This window comes from Falco rusticolus, chromosome 12 (genome assembly GCF_015220075.1).
Source record: "Falco rusticolus isolate bFalRus1 chromosome 12, bFalRus1.pri, whole genome shotgun sequence".
Lineage (NCBI taxonomy): Eukaryota > Metazoa > Chordata > Aves > Falconiformes > Falconidae > Falco > Falco rusticolus.
Genome location: NC_051198.1, coordinates 29,155,820 through 29,179,630, shown reverse-complemented (window position 1 = coordinate 29,179,630; position 23,811 = coordinate 29,155,820). Strand labels below are relative to the sequence as shown.

The 23,811-nt window shown below is 40.3% G+C and overlaps 1 protein-coding gene across 1 annotated transcript in view; it reads right to left on the bottom strand.

Moving 5' to 3' along the window:
- Window positions 1-23,811, bottom strand: part of ALK (ALK receptor tyrosine kinase) — a 322,686-nt gene that overhangs the window by 220,875 nt on the left and 78,000 nt on the right. The window contains 2 exon segments of the mRNA XM_037405275.1: window positions 7,309-7,473; window positions 18,731-18,850. Coding sequence (XP_037261172.1) covers window positions 7,309-7,473; window positions 18,731-18,850 — 285 coding nt within the window.

The following is a 23,811-nucleotide window of genomic DNA, read 5'->3' as shown; positions in this document are numbered from 1 at the left end:
TCTTTTCCTATAAAAAGGTCAAACACAGGCAAAAGCAGGTTATGCTTCCCTCCAGCTGTCCTTTTAATATGCCTCTCATCTCACCAAGGAGAAAGCGTCTCTAGGAGTGAGAAAGAGACCATTTTACAACCCATTTATTCTTCATTGTCTATGCCTTTTCTGATATACTTGTTGAAGTACATTAGTCACAGGCATGCAGCAAGCCATTAGACCATACTAACATCTGATGCACACTGAAATTAATTTTTCTTTTTCAGCTTGGGGAACAGAATGCCTCATGTTGAGTTTGCATGCAAGTCTTCACTGAATTAAGGAATGAACAAATAAGATTTCTAAAATCAACAAACCCATGTGCTTATCCACAGTCCATATAAATACATACCTAATCTATAAACAAACACTGTCCTACAGTGAGACAATAATTTGCCTCTTTATAGCAGGCTCATTAAAGGGAAATAATTTTGCAATAACAAAGCACAAGTGTAGTACTAATGAGAAGAGCAAGCTGCAAAACGCTGAGAACACCTGGTCCATTTCTTGTACTGTCAGAGTATAAGCTGGAATCTGACCATTATAAAAAGTCTGGTTTTTTATTATTATTATTTCTTCACAGCCCAATAGACTCTGGAAGAAAGTTTGGTTTGCGTTTAGTGTATTAATGTTGTATAAATTCCTATGGGACTGTGTTGTAACACTTGATATGTACATGTTGCCAAGTATCAAAATTTAAATGAACTAGAACAGACAGAACTATTCACTGTAAATAATATATTTTATTTTTAAAACCTCTCTATTTACAAAGAACTTGATAGTCTTCCCTACAAATCCATAAATCTCTCGTTCACAATAAGATCCATAAAAAATTTTCAGTCCATGTGTTGCTTCCAGATCTCACTTAATTCTTCTACTATTCTACTTGTGGTAAGTAGCTGATCCTTCAACTGAGTTTTTTCCACAGACTCAATGGCTAAATCTTAAAGAGGAAAATAACTACCAGAAAACCGAATCCCGCTTTGGCTAAATAAAAGCGTGAAGTTTACAAATCTTCATGGAATACCTATAGCTTATCTGAATAAATAATACTTAATAACACTAAGGTGGCATCATACCATAGCAGTATCTTTTTAAGGACTATTCAACCATCTGGACTGAATCTTTGCAGACTAGGACATTCCAGATTGTTCTCCAGCATTAAAAAGAGGGGGGCAATAAACAACAAAAATAAAGTTTTTTGTTAAAATTTGTGATAGGTTCAAAACCACTTTTCTTCAAAAACAGAAATTCTCCTGAGAATACAATTCTGGGCTTTTTTCAGACCCATTCTGTCAAAACCTCAAACTCCATGTAATGATTTACTAAAGAAAAGAAGAAATAGCCTGACTTCTTGTTTAAAAGACACATAAGATAGATCAATTCTATGAGATCAAGGTGTATCCTCAAACCAGTCTTAAGGATTAATGTAGAGGGAAGATTTTTGTCTGTCCAGCATAAGCCCAGCTACACTCTTTACCCTTTATTCTTTCCCCAGGTAAATAGCTATCTTTTCAGAAATAAGTTTTTCTCCCCAATTTTTAGTGGAATTGTGTTACAAGTGTTTTTCTTCTTAATAGTTCTACATGAAAAATAACTTCTCAACTACTTACTTCTTGCAAACCCGCATTGATTTATACTCTACTGTTTTGTTAATAAAGTGATAATCTGAAACAAAACAGTATTTATTATCTGCCTCATTCTTCTTTGTCTGAGGAATCATAAATTAAAGTCAACAGCCATGTTATAATCTTCAGTTCATTATCTCCCATTTGCTAATATGCTCGGTACCTTAGCCTTGCTCCGTTTCTTTAGTAATAATTACAAAAATAAAAACCACATTAATGCAATGTGCAGATACTTCTTATTTTAGAACTTATGTAAAAGCTTTTCAACTAATCAGTGGCTCGTTAGGACACTGTCCTCATTCATCTCCCACTTTCCCTGCCATCCCTCATTAAAGTTTAATCTACATTTTCCATTAAGGAGTTGTCTCAATTGGTGTTCACATTGGCAGGGTGGCTTATTACTTGACTCTTGTTTGAAATGGTGGTCATACTGCCCCAACTTATCTCTGAAATTTTTATCAGGTAGCTGCATATTTTCATGGTCCTGAAATCTTCAGATAACAGAAGCAGAAATTCACTCACTTTATCTAGAATCACAAGATTTAAAAGAGAGGCACGCAACCTGCTTGCATCACCATAGTCAGGAGTGGTCAAGCCTCTAATCCTTCTTAAGTTTAAATCTGTATTTACGGTTGGAAACAGATCACACTGACACTTGATCAAGCACAGATGTGGATCCAGTTTGTGTGTACTTCTTTTGGGTCCAGCTGCGGCTGGTCCCTCCTTCTTAAATACACAAGATTAAGTTTCTACTAGTGGTTTCTCTCTTCCTCTTCCTTGTAAAATTTGAGTCTGAAGGAAAGCACAACTGTGCTCCCAGGTGACAGACCACAATTACTGCCCTCCACACGTCCACCGGCAACACAGCAATGCAATGTTGCTGACAGGAAGCTGAACCAGTGGAGAAGGAAGGAAAGCAGGAAAGAAGGAAGGAAAGCCAGAAGGAAGATACAAGCACTGCAACGAGGTAGCAGGAGAGATGAATTCTGTCAAGGCACACTTTCTGATGGATGTTAAACCACATTAGGATACTCAGAGCTGTATCCTAGAGGCCCCCATAGCACAGAAAACCCTGGGTTTGAACCAAAGAGTTGAGAAGCACAGAATTTATAACTCATTTGACCCATCTCAGGTTTATCAAAGGCAAATGACACTCTGACTTGAGCATGACAAAATCCATACATCCACACAGCTGCAAAGTGTAACTTCCTTGGTCTACAGACTCTGCCATCCTAACCACAAAATGGGTTGTCTAACCTGCCTCCTTAGGAAATAATGCCCAGTTGCAAGATCTCCAGTTCCTTGGATTTCATTACAATAGACTGCAGTACATTTGCTGGTATAATCTATTATGAAGGATCATAAATAATTAAGAATTAATCACACTTGTCAAAATAAATAAATGCAGTCAGTGTTGCAGAATGCTTGAATTTTTCATAGCATCTTTTTGCTTATTCATGAATTAAAAGAAAAGAAGTCTAGTAATTCACAATGGATTGCCTACTCATTACAGTTCATACAGGCTTGATTCAGATCCCAGCGCTGGAGGTTTTCCTATCAATCTTTGCACATCAGTGGAGTTTTAACCTTAAATCTCTGATTCTGCAGAAAGTTACATAAGTTTGACTTGGAAATATTAGTAGGTCCAGCAGATCTTCACGTAGCGTGCAAGGCCCAGCTGGCAGATACAGTAGTGGTTCCATCACCCACTGGTCCACTTATAAGATGGCGGGGAATGGAGGAGAGCGAAACATTTTAGCACAAAATTTTCAACCCACTCCCCACCCCCTCCCCGCAAAGTACCTCGATAGCCTTCCTTCCACAGCCTTCTAAAAACAGACAGTCCTGCAGTTCTTCATACCAAATACCCAATATTTTTGCATGATTTCATACTATTTACAAAGCTTTAACAGAATAGCAAATAATATTACATGTTTAAATAGCACCTTTTCTCTGCCTCTCCAAATTGGCCTGCAACCCTCAGTGCATTTCTCTACTTTTTCAAAGGGAAGAAACAACTGGGCTGGGAGGTGAGGGGGACTCACACCACCACACCAATTCTACCAGCACAGACCAAAGATCCATTAACTTCAGACATCTGGCTCTGAAAACGGACAGGTGTAGATATATAGGAAAGAAACATGGACATAGAGCGAGCAAAATGTTGTACTTCCCCACCCCTGGCCTTCAGGACTCTGAGCCAGAAAAAGTATACTTGAGAATCTAATAGCTGTAACTGTTCTTCTTCCACGCACATATCTTGTCAATTTGCATACCCACAGAAGGTTTTAGCACCAAAAATACCCTGTGGAGAAAAGTTCCACAGTTTTACTGTTATATACTGAAGGATCTCCTTTTGTTTTGAACCTGACATCTACTAATTTAATCTGATACTAGTCAATTCTGCATTAGAAGAAATAATGAATATTCTTTCTGTACTCATCCGTTTGGTGTTTTAGAGAGACTTGGGAGTTTATAAACCTTTACACATATTTTATAAAATTCTGTGATTTTTACAAAACTCTGCCTTGTATTCTTTCAGATGTCTCTTGCAGGGCAGGGCAGCCCTAGTTAATTTAAGTGTTCCTAAAAGACAGCCACTACATACTTTAGATCATCCATGTTTCCATTCTTTTAATAACTTTCCCAGCTGTACTAAATAATTTTTTGATGCATGGGAACCAGAACAGAATGCTGTATTCTAGATACAGCTGCCCCACACATTTATACCACAGCATATTGTTCTTATTTTCTGTTCTCTTCCCAGTAAGTCCCAACATTGCATTTACTTTGCGACTGCTACTGAGCTGATGTTTTCCCAGCTCTATTCTTACCCCATAATCAGCTTAGGTGATTACAGCCAGCTCAGAATCTGTCCTTATATATGCCAACTCTGTTACTCCCACCACCTCATTTCAAACAGTCCACGCTAAATTTCACCTGCCACTATTATCCAGTTAAGCATCCTTTTTCAATTCCTTGCAAACCAGACCTCCAATCTTTTACCCTGAATAACTCAGTATCAAACACCGCCACCTCACCGTCTATCCCTATTCACAAGGCCAATGATTTTTGTGACACAAGATGCTGAGCATGCCAAGTGAGCGGAGCACTCTGATGTAACTAACCAGATGTTGAGACATCTGAAACTAGTTCTACCTTTAGGTAGCTTGATCCATGCTGATGTGTTCCGATTCCTTGAGACTGAGCTGTATCATGCTGTGGAGACAGGGGCAAAAATACAGTTCTTCCAGTGTCTCTCTCTGGGAGATGTACCAATGATTTCCTACTGAACCTTTTACAGAAACTTATACGAAGCACAATGAATCATTCCCAAGGCATTTGTTTCTATCAATGTCTTGACATGACTTGATAGCCAAGTGACAAGGATGAGCTAAACCATCCCAAAATCTAGTTATGCTATCTGTTTATCTCTGTGCATTACTGTCTGCAAAGGAGATGAAATGAGATTGAGATAATTGGAAGTACAATTTGCAGGAAACAGTGGGGGTTGGAATTACTGGGCTTAATTATTTCAGATTGAAACAGACCACACAACTATCTGTGCCAAGCAGCTGTAATTAAAGTGATTTAAAATAGAGAGATGCTAGCTCCAAGTGTTGATTTTCAAATGAGTCTTTATATACACAGGAGTTACAGTCATCTATGAGTTGCAGACCTACAGGCCTATTGGGGGGCTTAAGAGAAAATTACTGCTAAGTCCAACATGCCTGATCATTTAAAAAAAAAAAAAAACAAACAAAAAAACCCCCAAGCAAACAAGAAAAAAATAAACCACCCCAAACAACCTACCCTGGTACCCCACAAATCTAAATCCACTCAATCAATGTGACACTGGGTACCTGCCCCTCAGAACAGGTGAAAACAGAATACAAGATTCAACCTAAATTGCCTATATTCCAGATGAAGAAAAAAACCCTAAAATTTTGGTCTTAGAAATGGAATTTTATCCCAATAGGCAATTGGAAATCATCAACTGATACTACACTGAGTTTTGGGCTAAGCATCAGCCAACAGTCTCCCCTTCTTCTGCTTTGACAGACATATAAAGCTGAATACAGAAAAAGGTACAGCTTTGCCAAAAAGAATCCAAAACATACATTGATAACACGCAGCACTGCTCTTCACCTGGCACAGTATTTTATTTCTTCATGGGTTTTCCCCATTTTTACCCCTATTCCAGGAAAGTGATAGCTACTCTTCCCTATTCAAAGCAAGCACATTTTAATTCCTAAACTTCAGCAGCAGCTACCTTACACTAGAATTTAAGAAAAAGGAGAACAGCAGCAAACATTCTGATTTACCTCAAACTTTTGCTTGACTGTATCGTTGTAGCAAGAAATTTGGTATGCGCATGTATGTTCTTTGATGTGAAAATTAGAAGATACTCGCATGCATCACAAATGTGGTCCATCTGCTTTACACACTACACAGATCTCACCAAAATGACTGTTTGCTGATCAATCAGTACTCAAGCAATGGGCCTTAGAAGTTAATTTATAATGGCTATCTAGAGAAAATTACTGTACTATTGATATGGATGAGAAAACAGAATTAAAGAACATGCACGAAAGTGGCATTGAAACTTTTCCTGAGTATTTGCCTGAACATAAGAACTGTTACAAGTAGTCAGACTGCAAGCTGTCAAAGTCAAATGCCATCTCTGACTGGGTCCAGTTCTGTTCAACTTAGAATGACCTGGATGAAGGGACCAAGTATACCCACAGCAAATTCGTGGATGATACAAAACTGGATAAAGCTTGTAGTCCCAACTCCCTCGTTTCCATTTTGTAGCTTCATTCTCATCAACACCACCTGACCCTCACAGGAAGAGGTTTCAAACAGGTATTGCTAACAGCAGGAAGGACATTAAGAATTTATCTGTGTTCCCAGCAGGATTAAAAGAGCACAAATACATCTAAAAATCTCTTTGGAACTTATAATCTTAATGAAATACGTTGCTGTTCAGACATGATGATGAGCAGAAAGAATAATTCCAACAAACCAAATTTTCTTCCAAGAAAGGAGAAAAATCTGTTGCACTCCCCTCTTTTCAGGCTTCCCAGCTCTCTTTAGGAGACAGGAACTTTTTTCTTATATTAAGGGCAAAACTCCTCTTTTGTTTTCTTACCAAACAGAAAACCTAAGCCCTGGACACAAGGATATTGCCTAAAATGGTCTGCAAATAAGCAAGCAGTAAACAGGACCTAGAGCAGAGTTGAAATCACACTATTTTATTCATCTCTCCCAAACACTGAATGAACTCAAACATAGGCACCGTAGTACTGTTCTCATCCAAATACCATCCAGGGCATGGGTCAGCCTGAATCAGATTTTACACAATACTATATTTGATAATTTGCTTCCCATATATATGATGCAGATTGCCTTTAGACAAAACCAGATCTTTCATATGCAGAATTACTTCCTTTGTTTGCCACACTGTTTGCATTCATTGTTTGCTGCAGTAAAAGGATTATAGCTGTGTTATTATTTTAGGAGGACATGTTTGTTTGGGTGGGGTTTTGGATTTTTTTGTTAGGGATTTGTTTGGGGGTGGGAGTAAGGGTGTTTTGTTTTTTAAACTGAACACTACACTGAAGGCATCACATAGTTGTACTCATCTTACCTTTAGGTGTATTCTCAGAGTGATCTCTCTCTGGCCCATCTGGGATGTTTAGCTGTGAGATCTCCTCTGCACTCACTCTGAGCCAGGTGCTGTTGGGGGTTTCCTGATCTTTTGAGGTAAGGGAATATTCCAGCTCACAAGGAGATTCAAAATTGCAGTCAAATACTGGAAAAAGAAAACAGACATAGAACATACCAGGTTAATTAAATCCAGCTTCCTCTGTGCTGGAAGGTGTGTATACACACATGTGTATACACATTCATTTTACACTTTATTAAGTTAGGGCTTGCTTCTTTCCATAACAAGGTAGAAAGAAATGGAGGAAGTCCACAAACAGACAGGCAAAAATGTGTCTGAAATGGACTGCACAGAGAGGTTCATTGTGGAGGTAGCAACAAATCAAGAGGAATGCCCAAGAGCCAGTAATTTCCCTTCAGATAAAAGGGCATCATAGGCTAAAGCAGGGAAAGGTATCATCTAGACTGAAAAGGAAATAGCTTAGTCAATTGATAAAATCAGACAGAAAACCAGCCTCTTCTGGGATGCTGGTTCAAATTCAACCAGGACCATTATCGTACAGACTGTTAACATGCTTCATAGTCATGTTCCATATCAGTGCGCATGACACTCTGCAAAGCAAGTCATACATCCTGGGCACATGGGACATGCTGGTAGCCATAGCGACTGGACCCTCAGAACAACCTTCTGACCCCCTGGGTTTGAAACGCTTTACTGAGGCAGCAGAAGCCTGATCTGGTGTTGCAAACTGTAGCCTCCAGGCAGCACAACCAACATCTGCCTCCAACACCGACATTTCTTTCCGAGATGTTTCTTTTTGAGAAACCAATTACCTTGCCAGTGCAACGGTGATTCACTTCCCAGTGTCCAATTTACTATCACACCGTAATTCATGTTGCTTAACACAACACGCAGCGATAACCTGCACAGATTTTACTTTTAATCATCAAGATTACTAAATTTTCTGGAATGCCCTGTATATATTTACTTTTGTCATCACAGTCAGCACTCAACATGATATTCTGGAAAGTAATGGAAAGAAACTGTTTCTAAACTAACTCACTATTTCTGAAAAATCTAGATCCATTTGAAAAAGCCCAACAAAAAAAAATCCAGGTCTTTGGAGTTTTCTACACTGTCTCCTGTTCTGCCATAGCCATGCACGTGGAAAAAAAAATATCTGAATTTACATTAGTAAAATTAACTATTTTTTTAAAAAATTTCAATTACATTCTCTATTAAACATCTAATTTCTTCTTAGTGTGCACAGATTTATGTAGTTCAGCCTATCCTCCTGGTGATATAATATTTTCTAATCTGAAGGTTAATACCATTGCCCTCTCACTATACTCTTCCCAGCTAATTTGCCTTTTTAACAGCAAGCTAGAGGAGCAGAGTCTATTTTTCCAGTTTATATTTGATTTTCTTAATAAGGTGCTTTATCATTCACTCAGCTTTTTGAATGCCTCACAACACCATGGAAACCATATAATGTAAGGAATCCATATATGTCACAAGCAGCAATAACAAGGATTATACAGATTTTCTTAAATTTGAATGCACAAGTCTCTAACTCTTCAGGCCTCTATAGTATCAATATAAATTTCATGATACATGAAGCACACCTCAATTTAGGCCACAGGGAACAGTGGGTATATTCATGCTATACAGCTTACTACTGCAATATCATACCCAAACCTCAGACCACTTATTTCTGGTCCCTTAGATGTTCTTTAAAATAAAGGAAAACCCAACATTTTTTTTAACCCTATAAAGTGTTTAGAGTCTATTAAACTTTGTCTCAAAGCCCAAATAGGCAAAAGAGGAACCAAACTCCCAACTACATGTTACAGAAGACAGATCATCGTTACTGTGTAGTTTTGTTACCTTCAGTAGCACGAGCTTTAAGGCACTGTCAAAAAAACCAGCAGGGGGAGAAACACAGCTCATGCAAGGACAGAACCCACAGGATGACATAAAGCAAAGTCCAGGCCAAGGACAACACGTGGCAAGAGCAATCGTTTCAAATCAACTATTCCATTCTTTGTGGGCTTCTCTCTCCGGTCAGTCTCTCTTATTTTCGTGAACTTTTCCAGCAGTCACTTCTTGCTTCCACTCCTCTTCTGTGCAGCTCCTGGGAACAGAAGCCTTTGTGCTCTCTTACCCCCAGGCAGAGAAGCCCTTCATGGACATCCACAGGCACTTTCGTTTTCCTCCTCCGGCCCTCTCCCCCTGACAGTTTGATTATGGTGTCTACACGTACTCGATAGCCAGCTCGGCTCCCCCATTCAGTCTTCCCAGAACCTCCTCCTCAAAAGAGAGCTATCAATCAGTTGTGGAGCCTTTAACGCAGCAGGCCTCTGACCTACAACTGGGACAACTTAATTGCGGTATGTGATTAAATAACAGTCGTCACATTTAGCGTTATGACCCCTGCAGACAACTAAAGTCTCTGCCTGAAGGGGGAAAAGTAAAGGAAAAAAGGCAAGTAGCAATGCCATTTCCTTCCCTTGCAATGAATAGCCTACAGAGAAGTGGACATGATCTAACATGCCTGTTATGGTCAAGCTGAATGGCCTTTATAACAGGTTATTCCTTGAAAGAAGCAGCGCCTTTGGCTCATACATCTGAGAGTGTCTGCTATTTAATGAAAACATACTTGCATCTTTTACAGAACTTGATAGTCGCCCCACGTCACCAGAATATCTGCACTCTTCATAGGCTCTTATTTAAATTAGTGTCGTATCAGACACAAATTTCAGTGCTATTATCCTATTCAGTACAAAGAAATGATGACAAAGACATGCTATCTGATGCAACACAGCAAAGTCTATGCAAGCAGCATCCAGTCTTCCAAGCCTAACGTTAGCTTCCTACCCTCAGGCTTTCCTTCTTTCACAATGTCTTTCACTACTGACAATGTAATATACTTTATTAAAAAAAACATTATATAAAATACATACATTTTTTTCACTGATAAGCTGCTCTTGGTGTGGCAGCTGCTATAAGACCATATAAACCAAATCTGAAAATACAGAACTTTTACAAAATTTGAATTGCTGCCACAAGTCATCTGCCATTTTTTATGCTTATGCATAAAAAAGGTCTTTCTCTTTCCTTTTTTACTTTTGTCTTAAATGTTTAAATGTGACACCAAGTTTACTTTTTTGTTGCCCAGCTAAGCGTATAAAGAAGTAACCATGTGCCTTCGGAAGCTGAATAAAGCTATTCTGCTCTATTCTGAGAAACAACAGTCACTTCAGGAAAGGTAATTAAATCCAACACAACTTTTAGTGATTATTTTTTACACCTACTACCAATATACATTGACTAGATACAGAGCTTTAGACCTTGAATAGTGTGCTTGGTCAGTAAAGTGTTTTTTTCTGTGATTTTTGGTGTGTTTTTTTAAAGAGATGTCACAGAGATTTATATCTGGTATATGTATTTATGCCACAGCTATATTGGCATTATAGATCCTAAATGCTGTATAGGAATTTAAATTCCAGAAAATTGCAAAGTATCTTTTTAAATATATTGCAAAAACCTCAAACCCTTGTCCAACATTTTTTTGCACTGGCAACCACTGGACACCAGAGAGACAGAACAGCTCACTTACTAGAAGTCTATTTCATCATCATTACACCTTTACAGAGGAAACAAAAGTGATGCTTATAATCAAACCAAGATAAACATCTGTTTAAGAAAAGCTGAAGGTATCAATCATTTCAGTTTCTAGTATGTGAGAAGATACAGGATACCAATGATAGACTGAAAAGTAAACTAAGTACTATCGAACTGAAAAGACAGTGGTATCTGTGTGTGTGTGCCTGATGATGTCAGTCCTATGAGCAGCAACTACTTCTGTTTCAGTTAAACAGACTACTGTTTTCTAATAAACAAATGACTTAAAATAGTAGTATAAATAATACCCCAAAACACAATAATCTGCAGGAAATATCCCTTTACATTGCTGCAGGTCAGATTATGGATCATTCGGTCTTTGGATCATCTTAGATCATTTGTGTAACCACAGGTCACAGAAACATGCCTTACCTAGAACAAAAATAATCTAATTTAAAGAGAGGTAAAAAAAGCCAGTTCTTGTTAAGAAGCTATTCTGATTATCTTTTCTTCAGCTGCCCAACAACAGGCTAGGTTTATTTGTTTTAAACCACAAGTCCTCTGAAGCACAAAAAATTTACCAGCAAGTAATTTCCACTTAGCCTGCTCCTTTCTAGTTCTACATGTGTCTGACTTAAAAGGGTCCTAATTCACTCCTGGTCTGCTGACTCTTACAAATCACTCCTCCTCCATTACTCTCAGCTGGTCAACTCTTTGAAAAGGTGTGGTTGCTTTCTTACCTCACTATAATAGACAAGAGAGCAGGTAAAAGGTTTTCTGTTCTCAGAAGGACCAGCCTGGAGATGTACATCCTAACAAGCATCTCATCATCTTAAACACGCTAATCTGTACTACACCTACAGCACAAGCACACGATGTAGAGGTCACTTACACTGGCTGATCAAAACAGGATCACAACCTTCCTCATGAACACACCTCCTCCAGCAGCAGCAATCGCAGCAACAGTGTAGAAACAGATAAAATATTCTTGTGCAGGATGTCTCGTTTTATACAAATATTGACAGATATTCCTTGTGGAAGAGACATAATTTAAATTGTATAGTAGAGATGTGCTCTGCTGAGTGAGCTTTGAGACCTCCATCAATACCCACTAACCTCTATTATACTCATGTTATAAGGCCTATAAGCTTTTAATTTATGACAGGGAAACGACAAATTGATTTCCCAGTTATTAATCCTACGGACAGAACCAGTTCCTAAAACCTTCCCCATTCCCTCTGGATAGAAAAGGGCACAGGGCATTCAATTTAAGGGTTTTGATTGCCTCATCAGGTCCTTGTGAATTCCTATCCGCCAATACAGGGGTACACATGTCGGGTGACACAAGGAAGCCTGCAGCAGTAAGCACTTCTCCCCCAAAATGGAGCATAAATAGGAGACTGTGGTCTCTGGCTGTCAGCTCACCGGCCGGGTGAATGCCCAAGGAGACAGCACATGGAGGCCAGGGCCTTGGAAGCGAGCATCGCCCCCCTGGCACGAAGATGGGGTGAAACCCTTTGCCAGTGGGTCTCTAGTGACACTTTCCACCGTGCAACTGGAGATACAGCAGCAATTTAACATGAGCAAAGCCACCCCACAAGCTGGAAGAGCACAGAAAAAAAAAAAAAAAACCCACATGAGGGGAAAGGGAGAAGATGTCAGTGGCCATGCAAATTAAAGAGGAAAAACAATGGCAGGGTTTAACCGCCTTTTTCCTGCCGAGAAAGCAAGCCTAAAGAGCCATGTTCACCTTCTTCCATTGCGCAGCACTGAGGAAGGGCAAACTGGCACGTTTTAAGGGATAGTATGACACGTATATGCCTGCTGGGCACCCCAGGCCTTACTACCCCTAGCAACTGCCTGTGCCAACAGAACTGCCGGGTCTTTGGGCTGCCGCTCCAGCATCCCCCTGCACCAGCAGGGCTTTATGTACGCTGCCCTGACCTTAAGTTTACTGACAGGAACGTCGCCATTCCCTCATGACAAGCCTCTCCTCGGCGTGACACACAGCTCGCCTCAGCCACACGCCACCGCAGCCGCCATTTTGTGGCCTTGTGGAGCGGGCCAGGCGCAGGCCCCCAGCCAAACCCCAGAGCAGGGTGAGGCAGCCTCACCTCGCCTCACCTGGGTGACGGGGACGGGTCCTTTCAGCCCGCAGGGGTACGGAGGGGGACAGGGGGTGTCCCGGTGGGGCTCAGTGAGGGCACACCTAGGGGGCTGGGCTCTTACCCATGAGGGGACCGGCGGGCGGCAGGCTGGCCCTTGTGTGTGCGCACCTCTGAGGGCTCGTCACAGCTTGCTGTGTGCGAGGAGAATTTCAACGTGGCCAGATTGTCCCCGCCATCCTGGGGGTGTCATGGGGGTGTCACAGGGGCATGCTCCCTGCCAGGCAGGGTCAGAGCTGGCTGCGCCAGCACTGCTCATCCCTTCAACGCTCACCTTGAAGGAGAAATGCTCAGCTTTTCCTCAGGAGGGGCTATCAAAGTTAGATTGCATCCTGAAGGAAAAATGTTTTAGAGGCGGCATAATTCCACCAGTTCTGTAGAAGAGGGAATCGCCCCCAGGAAGAGCGCTGGGGCCTGGGTGCCCGGCGCAGGGCGAGCTGCCTGCCTCCCCTCATGCCACAAGCGTTTCAATTAATCCTCTGGGGAGCGAGCCACAGCTGGACGGGCCACTGCTTAGCGAAAACAGCAATAATGCAATCATTCATTTATTTGTTAAGAGACTCTTTAAAATGACAGCATGTACTTTCTATCCACCCAGCTCCTCAGTGTGCACCAGGGACTGAATCACCAAAATCTCTGACAGCTGCTTTGTTCAGTGGAAATCAAGCTACAAAGAAGAGGGCCAGGACTCCTTTATCAATCAATTATAAGCACAGTCTTTCAAGACAGCTAGATAGAGAGGTGCGATGAGGGGGTGTTGGGAGAACAAGCAGCAATAGCTCTTATTTTCATTCCTCCTGCTCCAAGAAATGACAGAGCTCATCTTCCACACAAGAAACATTTGTCCACCAAGTCTCCCATGCATGCAGCAAAAACAATAAATTAAAACGCATTCCTAATGCCAGGGCGGGCCAAAGGACTGAAGTACCAACTAACAGCGATTGTTAGAAAATATGCTCCAGCTGGCACAAAACAGTGGTTAGATTAACTGTCATATTTTGACAATTCATACAAGGGACCTCTTGCATTAAGACTGAAAGATCTCTAGAGAAAATGAATACTTGAGAGACAGGGAGAAAAACCATTTGTTGTCTTTCTGTATGCTATTTTATTACTGAAAAAATTTTGAGCTGTCACTGGTGTATTATCTGCAGATGAAAGAGTCTATAAGAATAATTTGAAAGAAAGTAAAAATCTGTCCCTAATAAGATTTTTTCTTTCTAGCTTAGCACAGCCTTCAGTTTAGCTAGGTTTTCCTGTAATTTTCCTCCCCCGGGATTTCAGCATGATTGCACATGGCAAAAATACCATCTAATTGTTAAACAAGAATTCTTGCATATGTATATGGGGTCACAGCATCCACTATTTTATATGGAGCAATTCTATTAATCTGGTGTGAATAACTGCTTTTAATTGAAGTCTTGCCCTAATATATTCATAACACTATTTCCAAAACTATGTCAAAGTACTTCTAAGATTGTAAAAAGGATGTGTTTGAATTAAGGTAGCATATCACTCTTGCAATCTCTCTTTTCTGAGAAAGCACTGATTCATTTTTCCTCTGGGACAAAGTGTTACTCTCATTCCTCTCCTGACTCTCTCTCACCCTCCAAACAGGAATTTGTTGTAACAATTAGTTCATATCCATGCATCTCACTGTGCCATGCTGAGCCAAGTATCATGATAGCTTTATCATTCTGAAGTTGTCAGTATTAGTCTGATTTGTGGTAGCTTTATAAAACGAGTAGTCATGAGAACCTAACCATAACACAAATTCATCTGGCTGGTGCCCTCTTTCTCTCCATCTTTGCTTTGGCATTCAGACTCACTGAGTTTCGTGTCAGCAGTATCTATCTGATATCCAACTCACATGAATGAAATGGTATTTTGAATGGATGCACATGAGTATTTGAATTCAGCAAGTTGCACACAATCTACCAGGAAAAAAAAATTAATAATCTGACACCTCGCTGAGCAACTGCTGTGCCACTAAGCATCAAATACGCAGTGAGAATGACCCCAAATTATTCCACACTAAAATTAGTCCAACACTTTTTTTTTTTTTTCCTTTTAGAAAACCCAATTCAGGAAATCATGAACTCATCACAGATGACATTCCATTAGAAAGTGTAAAAAAACAAAAAAAACAAAACCAACCACCCTGTCAAATTAGTTTTCTGAAGACACAGGGCTGAGTGAAATTATTAATAAATTGTTAATAGAGGCCATCCCTTGGATTATGCTTTCAGTACCTACAAAATCAAAACTGTGAATAATTATGGACCCTTGAAGGTATGTGCTCCTCCTCTCTGAACTCACCTTTTGTAGACATTTTTAAGCACACTAGTCGTTTAGTAGCCAAATCTGCTATTTCCCTACTGAGTTTTAGTCCCAGCTAACTTTGGAATCCAAACCATCACTATTTTGTAAACTTCAGAGGGAAAAGAAAGAAAGAAAGAAAGAAAGAAAAGAAAAAAATCTTTAAATTATACTGCAGAAGTCTGACACAGCCTGAAAGAGGTACTTCTGTATTTTGCACAAAGCTGGTTCAGAACAGCCAAGGAGTTCAGCTGCTACTGGGGGATCTGGCAAAGAGATGCACAATCAGCACGGTGGCATAAGAATAGTTAAAAAGCAAAACCCATCTGCTGTTTCCCAAACAGTCCAACATGGCAACACTTATGCCTGTTACTTTCATGAAACGTTTTTCTTTCAGAAGAGAATTTAGATGGGCTGAAGTGCATTTTATTTTTTTTTTCCAATCAGTAGCACTTTCCACAGTTGCCAGTGTACCCTGCCAGGATCACGCTCCAGGTCCAGTGCCGTTGGCTGGCCGGGGGGATTTGAAGGGTGGAGCACAGACGGGTGTATTAACTGCACGAAGGCTTCCAGGCCTTAAGGGGCACCCATCATCTGGAACCCCTGTTACAGAAGCTTAATGGATTTTATGCAGTGGACAACTGATTCCTTATACAATACCTATCTATACAGAAAGGAAAATTAATATTCAACCAACCAGGACAAGAAATGAAATATGTGGCTGGGTGCAGTTAATCATGTAAGCCTCAGGACAGAGTTCCATCAGTGCCGCAAACGGGAGATTAATATGCTACCGTAAGTTCACATATGCAGAATGCATTAGAAGTTTGTTCTAGCCACAGGAAATAGTCTGAGTGTACCTCAAAGAGAACAAAAGACAACACAAAAATATGGAGATTTAAAGACTCCTTCCCTGCAGGCTGAATTCCCAGATAATTTTGACTTCATGTGGTTTGTCTTAAGTCTTTGTTTTCTGAAAGGCAGGTGGATTTTGCATCTCTGAGATGGTAGATAATTAATCAATGCTTGGATAGAGACAAATCTAGAAACCTCTAGACAAAATAGAAAAAAAAAAAGGTCTTGTGAATGCATCACACTAAAGTATCCTGTTGTGCCAATGATTATCTTTAAGGATTGCTGCATATACTTTCAAAGATATCATCAAGCATGGTTCCTGCCAGAACTACTAGATGCAGTCTGTCAGAATGTTTAATTCTGAGAGAAGGAGCAGAGAACTTCGTTGGGCAGAGGGAGAGGGACCCTACACGTCAATTTACTCAGCCTTTCAATCAAAGAGATTTCTCCAATAGCAGAACAGTGGGAAAAGTAATTAAGACAACTAATATTGCCCCACTCTAGCAATGTCAGCCAGTTATATTAGACAGGTCCCATCAGATGATTAGGCAAACAAAGTTTTGACAGAAGTTTTATTGAGCACACTGTAATCACCGTCACACTGGGAGCAGCAAGGAAAGCTTCTGACAGAAGAGGAAAACACTCTAGTAGTAAAGGACTGCTGGGTTTTATTTCTGCTAATGATTTGTTGTGTGATTTTGGATTAACCACTTAATCAGAAGGCAGGGGTGTGTCCTGGGACAAGGTTACTTGCCTAGAGCTTGGGCAGCCTAGCTTTATCTTCTGCCTCGCTCTGCCGAGTCCCTGTGTGACCTTCAAGGAGCTCCTTAGACCCAGAGCCAATAATCAGCTGCTGAAAGGCACTGTCCATCCCTGTCATGCTCACAGCAGTTCTGGACAGAAATCTAGATCCCTGGGAAGTTTACTAATGAACATTCAGATGGATATAAGCAGCAGGTTTGCAGAGGAATAGAGAGTTAAGAATTGCCCTCTTAGGCTTGGACTGTGCTTACATGCTCTACTCCATGTACCCACACTAGTCCCCCGCACCTGAAGTGGTCAGCATAGTGATGGCTATGGGGTGTTCCAGTCAGAAATGCCTAACTTTGAGGGCTACTGCTTCCCCTTTAATTTAAAGGAGGTTCTGACAACTTTTAGAAATGTTAAAGTGTAAAGCTAGAAAAATTAATCCTGCCCCTCTTCAAAATTCTCCAGTAGTTTCAAGGTATTTGTCCTGAATTACACCTACTGAGGGAGAAAGCAGTTCAGACTTGCCCTGAGTGAAGATTGTATTTTGTGAAACACCTCATGAAATTCCTGCCTTTCCTTGCAAAACAGATGGTTGGAATATGGTAGAATTTGGTCTTGTGCAACCAGCTAAAATCATAATAAATCATTTCTGCTTAGATGCAGTTACATTTATCTCCATGTGATGTTGTCAGATAGAATGAATGCTTTTAGGTTTTAAGAACAAAGCCTTCCCTTAGAATAGTATTACTGAGAAACTGAAAGAGTTTAGGAAGAAGTAATAAAGGATAAATTAAAAACCATTCTTGCAACTTCTGAGAAAACCAAGTGAGGGGAAAAAGATTGTACTACTGTCCCTTCCAAAAGGAAATTGGTGTGTCCTCATCATTCAAGCAGATACAACAGCTAGGAGCAGATATTGTATGCCAGTGGAAAGAATATATATTGCACACATAAAAGGCTGCAACATAAATTTGAAGAAATATGGGACTCCTTCATATAGGTAGGTCAAACTTTTCCCTCAAGCAGATAATTACAGGCTTGGGGTGAGTAAATCTTATTAGCCTCTCAGCACCTTATCTCCCCTCATAGAGAGTGGTAGTAGATATATAGTAAATATATTCTACTTCAGTCACTTTCTGGATTGCGTGTTAGATACAGCCTTATGCAGTCCAGTCCTAACCACAACCATTGTATTTCACAGTGGAATGGCTATGGATAGTCAGTAAGTAGGTCATACCAGAGAACAGATGAAAACACATTCCCAGATTTTGGAAGGGATGAGAATTACAAAAGGAGATGGCAGGAAAAAATAAGTTTGGTACACAGCTCATCTCTTTATAATATTGCTGGATTCCAACATACCACTCAAATATCACAGTCTAGCAATACAGTCTACAGCCCCTTGCTTTTGGGGGAACAGGGCAGGCTGCGGCAGCCCAGGCCATCAGGTACCTCTGTAGAGATGGCACGGCCAAGGCCACATCGGACTGGGCTGGGCTGAAATGGGACTCCTGGGCCCACGGGCAGGGCGGGGAAAGGCCCATGTGGTGGCTGGTAAGGGGCATTAAGGCTTATTAGTGCCCTATTTTATCAAGAATCATTTGACTTGTGCTGTTTCGCTCTAGTATTGTACCAATATCCTTGGGCAATTAGTTACAGCCTCTTTAGGATAACATATAAATGCTACTTACTGTGTCGTCCTCTATGGGAGTAGAAAGGGGATGTATCTCTCATGACCCAAGTCAAGTTCCAAGCAGAGTAACCAGGAGGAAGAGGAGGGCTGTTTGCTGGGAGATCCAAACTGCTCAGACCTTTCATTTAAAAAAAAAAAATACAAACATTATGTATGACACAGCTGTTTGCATGGTACACATCAAATGCAAAGATCTTAAACAGCTTTATAGACGCACGCAATAAGCCTTTATATTCAACTACTTCTTGGTCAGTTCTTCCTTCCTGATACGTGCACTCACAGAGAGACAGGAGATTAATTGCTTTACATCACAAAATTACTATCACCTAGAAGAACTGTCAAGTTTAATCCCACACTGATTCCAAGTTCTTTTTCACCTTTCAGTCCCTCAATTTGTTGTTCTTTGAGGTTTTTAAAATTTTGTTAGCATGAGGAGATCCTGTACGCATGACAAGCAAATGTACCCAGCTTCTGTTCAACAGCCCAATCCATCTCAAAGATGCTTTGGGGAATTAGAATACGACAGTGACCCACAATAGGCAAGAAGCTGTACAAACCTGCACTGACTCTGCAAGACCATGATGATATTAGAGGGGCAAAGAGAAACAGTATGTGAAATAGCACACAAGGTCAATGAGCAAAGCAGAATTCTATAAGCTCAGAAAGCACAGATTTTCCCTGTGAACGTTTAAGTTGGATTTTCTCAAGACAACAGGATCTTGAGTATTCTCATCTCATTTTTTGAGGTCCTCAGGGGAAAGGTAGGATTTAACTTTGTAGAAATACAGACAGGCAAAACTTGCATTTGGGAGGTTTGTTTGATGGAACAAAATAAACCTCTGAATCGCTGATATGTTCTGATTTTTCACAGAAGCCATAAAGAATTTGTTTTTCAGAAGGAATACAAAAAGTACATTTTTGATCTATTCAGTAATTTTTTTTTCAAGTAAGAAATACTGCAGTTGCTTGCTTGAATCCTTCTAGTTTAGATGCAATGCTAAGCTTTCCTGTAAAAACAGTAAAACAATTTGGTACTACCTCAATAAAAAGTTTGGTAAAACTTTCTGTAACAATAGGCATTAACTAACTTAGGGTAGTAATTAATTCAGAGTGCTGAAGAACTGTCCTATTGAACGGATAAATAGTGACAGATAATAAAAGATACATTTAAGGGGCTAATAGTAAACAAGGTAAATGGCTGAAGCCTTGGGGAAAACACTGCTTTGATTCTGTTAAAGCTCTGCTTCCCACTTCCACTGAAGAAAAACTTGGAAATTTCAGGTGGACTTGTCAGAAGCTTAAATACCAAGTGTTAGTTGTGCCCCATCTCATTCTCAGTGCAAGCTCATTTTTAGCACACTCCTGTAACTGAGTAATGCTAGCAAAACCAAGGGAAAAATGACCATTCTTATGTAAGAGCTGTAACTCTTGCGCATTGCTTAGAGCAATAATCTTCAAGACAAGAATGGGCCTCAGGCAGTATTTTAAGCAAATCTTGAGTGGAAAAAACTTAATGTGCCTAAATGGCTCAAGTAAACCTGGTCTCTATGCTAAGTTATGGTACAATAACTAAATATCCCCTATTGTTGCCTGGAACACAGCAACACAGAAGATCAGGCCAGTGATTTATGAGGGTAGGTATCACACCTAGTGTCCTGCCTTCAGCTGTGAACGATGAAGTGATAGGTAACTATGGAATAATCTTTATATTGGCTTTTCCTTCCTAACATCAAGACATAGATGACGTGTCATTCAGTAGCCCCTGGGACAGCTGGTTGTGGCAAGTAACGTCAGGTTTCATTACAGTAGTTATAATAGTTGCTAGAAGAAGATTTTTTTACTACAAATGTGCTTCACTTTCATGCTAACATAAAATAATAATAATAAGAAGCATATTGATAAAAAATGAGCTCCTGAAATAAGCTAGCGTTAAAAGCAATGTATGTTTTGCCACATGTGGGATGCCTGCCCAGTATGGATATCCATGTTATACAACACCTGTACCCAGGGATTCTCCAAAATGGGTAATGATTTAATGCCCTGATCACAGGTCTCCCACAGACAAGGACTCTGGGGCCTCTTTACCCCTAACGGACCCAAATGAATGCAGACGTTGTCCATTTACTACTGATAGAGAGCCAAGCTGTGGGTTTGCAATCCTGTGAAAATTTCACACCAACCTGAAAAACTGAACTGCTCCCCATCTCTGTTCCCATGGCAAAATAACCTGAAAGTCACTGAGGTGCATTTCCCTCCCTAACACTGCAGCCACAGAACTCAACATTAAATCACTGCTGCTACCCTGGCCAGCCTCACCTGGGAACCAGTGAAACAACGATCAGCTGCAGTACCCCAAATTCCCCGGCACTCCTCACATTCAGAAAAATGCCTCTGCACGTTGTGTTCTTCAGAAATCATGCCTACCTTCAGCCTCAGCTAAGTGGAAATGTTCGCTCTGTCACCAAGATATGCAGTGAATCATGATAAAAAATAAAGTTGAACATCTGGGCAGAGAAGACAGGGCAGTCCAGGCACCTGAACCTCCCCTCTATTAGCAGCAAAAGGCACATAAGAGATAACATGAAAAATTGGAAGTTTTTCTCTATTTTTAAGGATTGCAATGTATTCAGTTCAGTCCATTTTAACCTAAGAACTCCTTTTTCTCATATCCTTTAGGATTAATTTTGGAACTTCATCTCAAATGATCCGCTTGGGCTATTGGTCTGAACTTGAAGACAAGAAGATTGTATCAGAAGTTATGAATCTTTCCCAATTAAGTTATCTCCCGAGGAAGACGCTAGGTAAAACGTTTTTGTATAGCCAAGAGGCTACTCTTCACGGTGAGGAATGATTTGATTTTGAAGTGAGCTATAGGTTAAGAAAAGGAGAGACCTTTCCTCTCCCGCCTCCAGGGCATTTTACGTCCAGAAAGGCAATAACAGTAGACTATCAGCTAAACAAACGCATCTTGTGCAGCAAGGGCAATGCAAACGTAGATCACGCTGCAGCCTTTTTACAAAACAAAGGCTTTTCCCCCTCTCCAAAACTATTCCTATTGAAGCCAAATAGCACTAAGAAAATTCTGCCTCCTCCTTTTTAAATATGCTATCCTCCCATTCTGGTTGTTTGTACCAGGGTGCTCTGTCACTTGTCAACAGTAACCCTAACCTTTAAAAAAAATTAATGGATTAGCCACTGGAAGCTGACAGCTCCATTTTTAGTAGCCAAAAGTATGGCAAGGTACAACAGATGTTTCTTTGATATTTCTGCCTAAAGGAATATCCAGGGCCAAATCCTGACCCAAGTACTCCATCACAGCAAGAAACATGCACCTGAAGAGAACATTTGACATTTCTGTTTTTAAACTTGCGCAAAGGAATCTCCTTAGGGGATGTGAAATTCGTTCAGCTCACCAAGTTTTGGTAAAAACATAGAAAATGGCTCGTGTACTGCAGTCAAGCCTCAAGGCCACAAATTCATTAAATAAAATATTTACGTATCATTTTAATGAAAAATATCTCTTTAATAGAACAACCTGGCATGTTCACATAAAAATGGAAAACAGGAAAAGCTTTCTATTTGGGTCATTTTTAAACAAACAGGATTTCCTCCCTTTTTTGCCCTTTCTAGAAAAAGCAAGTATATCCCCAGCAATTAACATATGTACTTTTCTAAAGTTCCGTGCAGTGCAGAAATGTAATTGAACTTTTATGAAAACACCCATGCCTTTTTAAACCAAAACCTGCACCTACATGTAACCGAATACTGCTTATTACTACCTTTGGATATTGCTTCATTACTCAGAGGATAAGCTTTCTCCCTTTGCTCAGCTGTATTACTGCCAGTTTCTCAGTGGTAAATGTGAGGTGACAAACCTGCATATACCTGTCCTCTAGATTTCAGAGTTGCAACAGATGTGTAAATTAGTAACTGGGATCCACATCTCAAAATCATTCATGCTTGCATGGAAATCAGAAACTAACATTAGTAGTATTTGTGGTTCTGATTGATAACAGCAACCAACAGAGTAGTTGTTAGCAAATATTACAATGATATGTTTAGAAACAGCCTCCATTAAGATGTGGATTTTTCCAGTCTCTGGGAAAGCCTGACATTTCAGAAAAGGTTATTCCAATTCTAAGTAAAAGGTACCAATTTTCCACAGAAAGAATATTACAGAAGTTATTTTCTCCCCTATTATAAAAAAAAAAAAAAAAACCAAAACCCAAAACAAAAAAAAAAACCCAAGCCAAATTACTTGGGACCAAGGCGACTCCATTTCATTTCAACAAACAAAAAAACCTTTACAGGCAGCTGACTGCCCTAGGTATGGAAAACTCTGCAGACATCTCCTAAGATCCAGAGGCAGGCCCAGGACCTCCTGGGAAGGGCAGATCCAGCACCGTGAGGCCCTGAACCCTTCTCCACCCTGCAGAAGCGCTCTCAGGACCCTGGCTTTTCTGAAGCCCTCGCTGGCTATGATCAGCAAGATGTCTGGGCTTACCTCAGTCTAGCTGAGAGTGTACACCCCAGAGGTTTTTGATAAAGGATTCCTGAGCTTCTGGCTCCACTAAAGTTCTTGGTTTCAGTTTTAGGGGGTAAGGGGATGCAATCAGGGGGAAAAGATCCTCTGAGGATTCCCTGTAAGCTCTCAAATTCACAGCTGATCCTCACGATCAGTACTCATACAGCCTCTTAGAAATTTTCATTTTTCTCCTCTTCCCACCTACAAACATACCCAGTCGTCCATGAAAGCGCAAAACCCACATTATATTGAGGTGACCAAGCAGCACCAGAACCACCAAACAGCCCAAGTAAACTGGTGAATAATCCAGAGACTCAACTATGCTCATACAAATAATTGTCTAAATGAGATTCAGAAGCAAAATTCAAATTCTGTTTGCAGTCAAGCCAGAGAATGAGGCAAAGGGCAAGCTCATTCCACAGTTTCTTGCTCTCAATAGTTGGTAAGCTTTAGTTACGTTAATGGGTGGATGTACTCCCAGGTTTCTTTTTACAACCCTTTTCTAAAGTATGAAAATGTTCACTGACAGTCTGTCAAGTTTATCTTTTTCAGTT